We start from the raw sequence: 8,690 nt of genomic DNA on the forward strand, positions 1-8,690 counted from the left end.
TGAGCAGCAGTGGCATAGTCGCTAAGAGCAGTGGCTAAGAGCAGGTGCATTCTGATCTGGAGGAACCGGGTTTGATTCCCAGCTCTGCCGCTTGAGTTGTGGAGGCTTCTCTGGGCAATTCAGATTAGCCTGCGCACTCCCACACACGCCAGCTGGGTGGCCTTGGGCTAGTCACGGCTTCTCGGAGCTCTCTCAGCCCCACCCACCTCATAGGGTGTTTGTTGTGAGGGGGGAAGGGCAAGGAGCTTGTCAGCCCCTTTGAGTCTCCTGCAGGAGAGAAAGGGGGGATATAAATCCAAACTCTTCTTCTTCTTCTTCATGCAAATAAAACATTTTGGACTAAAAACCATGAGGAACTCCAAGCAGGAAATATGGGGGGGGGGGGGGGGCTTGTACAGAAAAGGCCTATTTTACCTTTTCCTCAGGGGAAGCATAGGGGATGAAGTAAGGAGGACTCTTTGCTTCCTTAAGAACTGTGATCACCTGAGGCCCAGGACTGCTGGAATTAAAGTATGCAAAGTCTTTTGGGGCAAGTTGTCTATTTCATATTGTTATTTCTTACATACAACACAGCTTCCAGTAATTAGATGCTTGCTATAATTACGACATCCTTGGCTTGTTCGTGTCAACTCAAACCCACTTTTCTTCCCACTTTTCCAGGAACTTGAGGAGGCAATGTCACAAATCAAGGACATCTCCATTGTCCTGGGGATTGACAACTACAAAACCAATATTGACCCACACAGGATTGTGGAGGATGTAAGGACCCAATATGAAGCCCTGGCTATCAGAAGCTGGGAGGAGTTAGAAGCACTCACAAGGAGCAAGGTACCTACCTATTTGCCTCCAGGACAGCTGTCCCAAAGCACTGTGTTCAAACGACAAGCCCTACAGAGTGATATGGAAATAGGATAAGTTCACAACAAAACACCACAATGATCATTGAGGGGAAATACAAGCAGATTTGTTAAAATGAATTCTTCAGATTTTTGAACTGTTCTGGAAATCTCCAAGGAGAGCTTGCTAGGTACTTTCCACATTGGCCCAAATTTCTATTCAGTTTGGTCAAAGGTAAAGCACCTGGTCATTACCTATCCATGGGGTGACTTCGCATCATGACGTTTACTAGGCAGACTATATTTTATGAGGTGGTTTGCCATTGCCTTCCCCAGACATCTACACTTTGCCCCCAGCACATGGGTAATTTGATCAACCTTGGAAAGATGGAAGGCCAAGTCAACCGTGAGCCGGCTACCTAAAACCAACTTCTGTCAGGATAAGAACATAAGAACATAAGAACAAGCCAGCTGGATCAGATCAGAGTCCATCTAGTCCAGGTCTCTGCTACTCGCAGTGGCCCACCAGGATCATGGGGGGGGGGGGGTCTCCTCAGAATCATAGAGTTGGAAGAGACCACAAGGGCCATCAAGTCAGGCAATAAACAGAGCTTTTGACTGCAGTACTGCAGCTTACCACTCTGCACCACAGTGCTCTAATCAGTTACAAAAAACTAATCCATTTTTGTGTGGCATCTAATAAACAGAGCACAATGTGTGTTTTGAAATCAGTGGCTGGCTTGTATCCAAGCCGGCAGTCCCTGCAGAATAGCAGGGACTGTATCACCAAGCCAGCAGTCCCTGCAGAATAGCAGGGACTGTATCACCAAGCCGGCAGTCCCTGCAGAATAGCAGGGACTGTATCACCAAGCCGGCAGTCCCTGCAGAATAGCAGGGACTGTATCACCAAGCCGGCAGTCCCTGCAGAATAGCAGCTTTTTGGAGATGAATTCCCTAGGCATGTGATCCAGTGAGCAAAGTGAGCCTTTCTCCATCTTTAATGGCTCTGCCGAGAAGCAAGTTGGAGGGAGGTTACTTGGGCTTGAAGAACTTCTGGCATACATGGTCAGACTGTGGCTCAAACTTTCTGAGTAAAGTTTGGGGAAATTATGATGAATCCATGTTGCATTGAATCATAAGACATTGATCATATCAACATGGTACATGCCTTCTGATTGTGAGAATCCATTCAATAGTTTAAAACAATGAAGCAGCCTTTTGAAATCAGTATTACCCCAAAACAGGGTATCTGTCTGACCCTTTGAGGAATGGGAGTGTAGCAATGAGTATCATTAAAGATGCATTTTTGGGTAGAGATGCTTGATTTCTGTCCCCAGCTTCTTTTGCCAAGAGGAGGATTAATACACTCTTAAATGTTCCCTTCAGCTGAGTGAAGGAGAGGCACAGTCTGCCAAGTATGGGGATCATCTTCTTAATGACCGAAGAATAATTGCTGAGCTGAATATACAAATCCAGAAAATGAGATCTTGCATCCTGTCGCTGAAAAGCCAGGTAAGATGTGGTTGATAGAAGACTGGAAAACGAGTATGAGAAAGAGACAGGAAATATATTCAGCCCAAATTTTGCAAATATGCTTTTTTTTTGGCTGTCATATCACATCTGACTTACAGTGATCTTGTAGAGCTTTTAAGGCAAGAGGACTTTGAAAATGGCCTGTCTCTGCCTCATGACCCTCGTGTTTCTTGAAAGTCTCCCATCCAAATACTAGCTAAGGGCTGAGAGTGTGGGACCCAAGGTCATCCAGCAAACTTCAATGCTGTGAGTGGAGATTTGACTCTGGGTTTCCCGGGTCCTAGTCCATCACCTAATCACTACACCACACTGCCTCTCACACTGCAAAACAAATAAATGCAAATGCATGCCATTTACTATTTCTTGGAATACTGAATTTTTGAATAGATTTGTCCTGCTACTTCAATGTGTGAATGCCTCCCTCATAAAATGTGTTAACTTGGACAGACAAAAAACAATAAGATAAGCATGTCTGCAGTTCTTGCCGATCAAAATGAATGCTGCATAGAAATGTTTGAAAAAAATACATGTGAATTATGGCAAATATAAACAGGGCTGTGTCATTCAAGGGTCATTGTTTGGAGTCAGAGCAGATCTTTTGCATTCAAAAAGTTTTCGGTTCAATTTCTGGATTCATCAATCTGGAAGACTATATAGACAACACGGTACGGCGTTTGGGAAAGGGGAGGGGGAATAGCGCCGGCTGGAAGCTGCTGTTTCCCAAAAACCTCGCTGGGGAAGTGAGGTCGGGAAACAGCGGCTTCACAGCAGCCGCGCCCCCCATGCAAACAGCTTCCTGGGGACGGCGCTTTTGCCGTCCCCAGGGCACTGTTTATGGCCCGTGCAGAAAGGGCCTCAGTTTACTAAGGTGTTGTATTAAAATGTCCCGGGCAGTCTCACATATTTTCTGTTAAGCGACCACTTCCACTCCACCTGGCACACCAAAATTATCAAGCAAATAAACAACATAGGTGTATCTTTTGACCAACTCCTACTGATGGACGAAAGACAGGCTTTCGGAGTTTTGAAACAACGTACTCTTGACATTGAAGGGCAGCTTCTCACAGCTGGAGCCTGCAGAACTTGTTCTCCCACATTTTATGGCATTTCACCACCATTGCCGGGTTTTATGGCTAAATATATGAGTAATTTAATCAATCCACATCTCCGCAGATATTTTATGCTTGCTCGGCTAAATGTGTTACCGACTGCCCAAACAAGAGGCAGATATCATGGCATCCCACAGGAGAACAGGACTTGTTCCTGTGCAGCGGGCCTACCCGAAACAACTGAACACGTGCTCCTTCATTGCAAAGATTTGGCAGTCTATCGGTTGCTTTTTCTCGAGGCCATCTTGAAGAAATTTTCAGTGAGATCAGACAAGGAAATAGTTTCACACCTGCTTAGTGACCATCATCCCCACACTACTGAATCAGTTGCCAGGTTTTTAACAAAGGCACTTGGATCAAGAGTGAAACCTTTGTGTAAATTTTAGTCAATTGGTTTTAACATAATCTGTATTTTACCACTCTTTATATGCCATTAAAGGTTTTGTATTTATTTGTATTAAAATGTTTGTAGCAACTTTGATGCTGGTGAAACGGAGTGGCTTTCCTAGAAGCTGCCAATCATGGATGCAGGTGAAACGTTAGGAGCAAAAACTACCAGGCCATGGCCATGCAGCCTGGAAAACCCACCACAGCTAGCTTTCCTAGAACTTGAGAAGATTTTATGTATTTAGACGACTGTTACAAAGAAATATGAACGCAAGCGACTATGAACTCTAATATTTAAGTGGCGCTGACCTGCTTTTGCTCAAATGTCTGGCCTGTTATCTGAGTCAGCAAATAAGAACAGAGAATAGGAAACTTGCAGTGCATTTTTCTACTCTGCCATTGATTCTTTTTTTGTTGGTCATTTGTTTTCCCACTCCAGTGTCTTCGTCTAGAAGGGAACGTCAAAGAAGTTGGAGCACAGGGTGAAGCTACCCTTAATGATGCCAGAGCCAAACTGGCTAACTTGGAGGAAGCCCTTCAAAACCTCAGGCAGGACTTGGCTCACCTGGTTAAGGAGTATCAAGAGCTGATGAATATTAAGCTGGCCTTAGATATAGAGATTCTTACCTACAGGGAGCTGATGGAAGGGGAAGAGATCAGGTAAGTGACTGAGACTGGGCATAGGTCTGAACTAAAAACAGAGCGGAGCAGAGCCAAAATGAATTTAGAAGAAGAAGAGTTTGAATTTATATCCCCCCTTTCTCTCCTGTAGGAGACTCAAAGGGGCTTACAATCTCCTTGCCCTTCCCCCCTCACAACAAACACCCTGTGAGGTGGGTGGGGCTGAGAGAGCTCCGAGAAGCTGTGACTAGCCCAAGGTCACCCAGCTGGCCTGTGTGGGAGTGCACAGGCTAATCTGAATTCCCCAGATAAGCCTCCACAGCTCAGGCGGCAGAGCAGGGACTCAAACCCGGTTCCTCCAGATTAGATACACGAGCTCTTAACCTCCTACGCCACTGATTAAATTTAATCACAAAAATTCTCTTCAAAGTTCTCCAGATATTCTTTGAATGTTTATTTGACATTTTGGGACATTCCATATTTGGTGTTTGCCCAAATGAAAAGAATGGAAGGATGCCGGCTGCGCTTAAAATTTCTCAAATTTCAGATTCTGTGGAACAAAGTTACATTCAAAACGGAAACTTTAATTTTAAATACAATACACATTTACAAAAAAAAATGCACATTTAAAACTCTGAAGGCCAGATTTTGATGTTTTGGCACAAAATTAAACATTGCTAAATATTTTCCACTCTAGTAATGGGTAGACCGAGTTCAAATGACAGAACATGTAGATGTATTATTTTGCCTTATTAGCCCATTGTAAAAAATATCTGATAAATTTTTAATTAAGGATGCCACAAATTTTGTCGCAAATAGGTTCAACTTACTACACTCAAGTGTGGCAATCAGACCTAAGTTTATCCCCATATAAGTCAGGGTGGTGAAGAGCAGCGGATTCTAACCTGGAGACCTGGGTTCAGTTCCCCACTCCTCCACATGAAGCCTGCAGGGTAACCTCTTGGGCCCATCACAACTCTCTCAAAATTCTCTCAGTCCACATGGAGGCCGGGAATGGCAAACAGTCTCCGAATACCTCATGCCTTGAAAACCCTCAGCTGCCTGTCATAAGTCAGTGTCGCCATCCTCCTACTTTATTTTGATGCCACAGGCTAATTTGGCTACTCCAAAGAAAAGTTTGGATTTGTCCTCACTTTTCCTCAACCGTAATGACTCTCAAAGTGGCTTACAAACTCTTTCCCTTCCTCTCCCCACAACAGGCACCATGTGAGGTAGGTGGGGCTGAGAGAGTTCTGAGAGAACTGTGACTAGCCCAAGGTCTCCCAACTAGTTTCATGTGGAGGACTGAAGAGACAAACTTGGTTCACCAGATTAGAGTCCAATGCTCATGTATCGGAGTGGGGAATCAAACCCAGTTCTCCAGATTAGAGTCCACTGCTCTTAACCACTACACCATGCTGGAATTATCCTGTGCCTCAGTGCATGTATGACCTTTCACCAGATACTCATATAAGTCAGTTCTCGGCTATACTACTGCTATCCATCTCATTGAACTATTTTTTTCCTTATGATTCATTTTTTCTTGTTAGCTTCATTTTTTCCCCTTTTCCCCTCTCACAGCATGGAGTCCCCAGCATTTGCTTTCATTAGCAGAGTCTACTCTGGGCCAAAGTTCGGTAAGTTGATTTTTTTTAAAAGTCCTTTCAGGGGCGTAACAAGGCAGCCCTGGGCAAACTGTAGCCCTGGGCAAAACCTGAGTTGGATGCCCCCCCCCCCCCATGGGCGGCCACTCACCACAATCAATTTTTTGCACCAGGACATTGGTGCCTGCAGGGGGTGCATTTTTAGACATATCAGCACCAAAATTTCAGCATATCATCAGGAGACTGTCCTTATGCTACTCCCCAAGTTTGGTGAGGTTTGGTTCAAGGAGTCCAAAGTTATGGACTCCCAAAGGGGGTGCCCCATCCCCCATTGTTTCCAGTGGTAGCTAATAGGAGATGGGGGCTACAGTTTTGAGGGTCCATAACTTTGGCCCCCCTGAACCAAACTGCACCAAACTTGGGGGGTGCCATCATCTCCAGATGATTCCCTGAAATTTTGGTGCCGATACATCCAAAAATGCACCCCCTGCAGGAACATCCTAGAAATTTGCCCAAGAATCTTTGTTCTGCATTGAGTTTTCTGCATTGCTGTCAATGGGGGTTGCAGGCTGTGGGGGGCACATTTCTGAAGGCACAGTCTCAAAGCTTTCAGGGTCTCATCAGGAGACTGCCCTAATGATACCCCCCAAGTTTGGTGCAGTTTGGTTCAGGGGGGCCAAAGTTATGGACCCTAGCCTAAAAACTGCGCCCCCTGCACGCCAAAAATGGAAAACCACGAAAATACCCAAAAACGAACCCAGCATTTTGATGCCCCCCACAAGGTGATGCCCTGGGCAGCTGCCCACCTTGCCCTATGGACATTACGCCAGTGAGTCCTTTGATGGAAACTCTTTCCATCTCCCTCATTTTGAAGGATAGCCTACATTTGACCATCCATTGCTAGCAAATGTGCTGAGAGGCTCAAGAAAGACTTTCATGTAGAAAACGGATTAAAAATGTGGCAACTGCTTCAGAAATTTCTACATTAGGGCTGTTCGATAGCTTAGACATTTTTAGTTTGTCTGAGAAAAACATAAATTCTAGAGGTAGTAAAGCTCCCAGATCGGTTCTAATATCATTATACCTCGAACAGTAAAGCAGGATATGAGGAATTGAGTCCATAGTGTTGGGACAGTACCGACAACAACGCTCACTTCGTGGGATGTTAAGGAAACGACCTTGAAGATAGACAGAGGGGAAGCAGATGAAATCAGAAGTCTCCTCTCTTTTCTTATAATGTGCTTTTCATGTCTTTTGGGGTACTTTTTTGTTGTTTGGTTTTTGATCTGTTTGGTTTTTCTTCCTTACGTATGACTTCAAAGTCTTACGAAAAATTATTCCAAAAACATCACATAAAACCATTTCAAGATCGCTCCCCTTCTCTTTCCCTGTTTTGTGCCTTTTGCAGCTTCGGCGAACTCCAGCGCCCCAACGACTTCAAATGTGGCACCTCAAGCCAGAGAAAACTCAACAGACAGAATGAGCCACATCAGAGGCGGTCTGGAAAGTGGGCTCTCTAGAAGTCAGAGCGGTGGTACTGAGGGAACGTCTGGGGGTGACTTCTCCAGAAGCCACAGTAACGCAAGCGGAGAAGCTCCAAAAGGTTTAAGAAATTCCAGCACCACAAGCAGAGGCACTTTGGAGAGTAGTTTTTCTAGCAGCAGAAGTGGAAACTTTGCCGATGTCGAAAACACCACAAGAAGCAGCATATCTAGAAGCCACGGGAGCGAAAGTTTTTCACAGACCGACATTTATAGCAACAGGAGTGGGGATAATCTGGAAGGCGGGCTTTCTAGAAGTGTCAGCAGAGGCACCTCAGAAGGTAGCCTTTCTAGGAGCCAAAGCAACAGAAGTGGAGGCCTGACTGACAGTGTATTCGCTAGTACCCCAAGTGGAGGCGAAGGTGTCTCAGTGGTCAGCCTTTCTAGAAGTCACAGTGGTACCAGTGCTTTCTTTGTAGAAGGGGGCCTATCTAGAAGCCAGAGTAATGAGAATGAAGAACTCATGGGTTCTAATGTTGTGAGAACCAACAGCGCTGAAGATGGAGGGGTGCCCGTGGGTGGTCTTCCTGGAGGTCAAAGCAGGGCAAGCACAGGCAGCTCTGAAGGCAGGCTTTCAAGAAGCCAGAGTGGTAAAAATGAAACCCTCGGCAGCCGTGAAAGTGAAGGGTGTGTTGAGCCCACCATTTCCAGAACTAATTCTGCTGAAGATGGTGGCGTCCCAGTGGGTGGCATTTCTAGAAGTCATAGTGAGGTAAGCCGGTACAGGTCAGAGGGCAGCCTTCCCAGAAGCCAGAGTGATGGAGCTGGATCGGAGAGCGTCCACGGAAAGGAAGAATATGTTGAGCTCCATGTTTCTAGAACCAGTAGTGCTGAGGATGGTGGGGTGCCAGTGGGTGGCATTCCGGGAAGCCGTAATGAAGTCAGCAGATACAGCCCCGAGCGTAGCATTCCTAAATTGCATAGTGGTGATGATGCAGCTCGCAGTAACCATGGAAAGGACGCATACGCTCGGCCTGCTGTTTACAGAACAGATAGTGCTGGCGATGGTGGCGCCTCAGCGAGCAGCATTTCTGGAGGCCATAGGAGAGACAACTCAGC

The 8,690-nt window shown here is 45.7% G+C and overlaps 1 protein-coding gene across 1 annotated transcript; it reads left to right on the forward strand.

Annotated features, from left to right (window-relative positions):
• Positions 1–660: 660 nt before the first annotated feature.
• LOC125425502 (keratin, type II cytoskeletal 2 oral-like) lies at positions 661–8,668 on the forward strand (the record flags this gene model as incomplete). Its single annotated transcript, XM_048483097.1, has 5 exons — positions 661–828; positions 2,223–2,348; positions 4,305–4,525; positions 6,068–6,123; positions 7,499–8,668. Coding segments are annotated over 5 exons (1,741 nt in total), but the record flags the coding sequence as incomplete, so codon positions are not given.
• Positions 8,669–8,690: the final 22 nt, after the last annotated feature.

The sequence above is a fragment of the Sphaerodactylus townsendi genome, unplaced genomic scaffold (assembly GCF_021028975.2).
Source record: "Sphaerodactylus townsendi isolate TG3544 unplaced genomic scaffold, MPM_Stown_v2.3 scaffold_612, whole genome shotgun sequence".
In the NCBI taxonomy this organism is placed as follows: domain Eukaryota; kingdom Metazoa; phylum Chordata; class Lepidosauria; order Squamata; family Sphaerodactylidae; genus Sphaerodactylus; species Sphaerodactylus townsendi.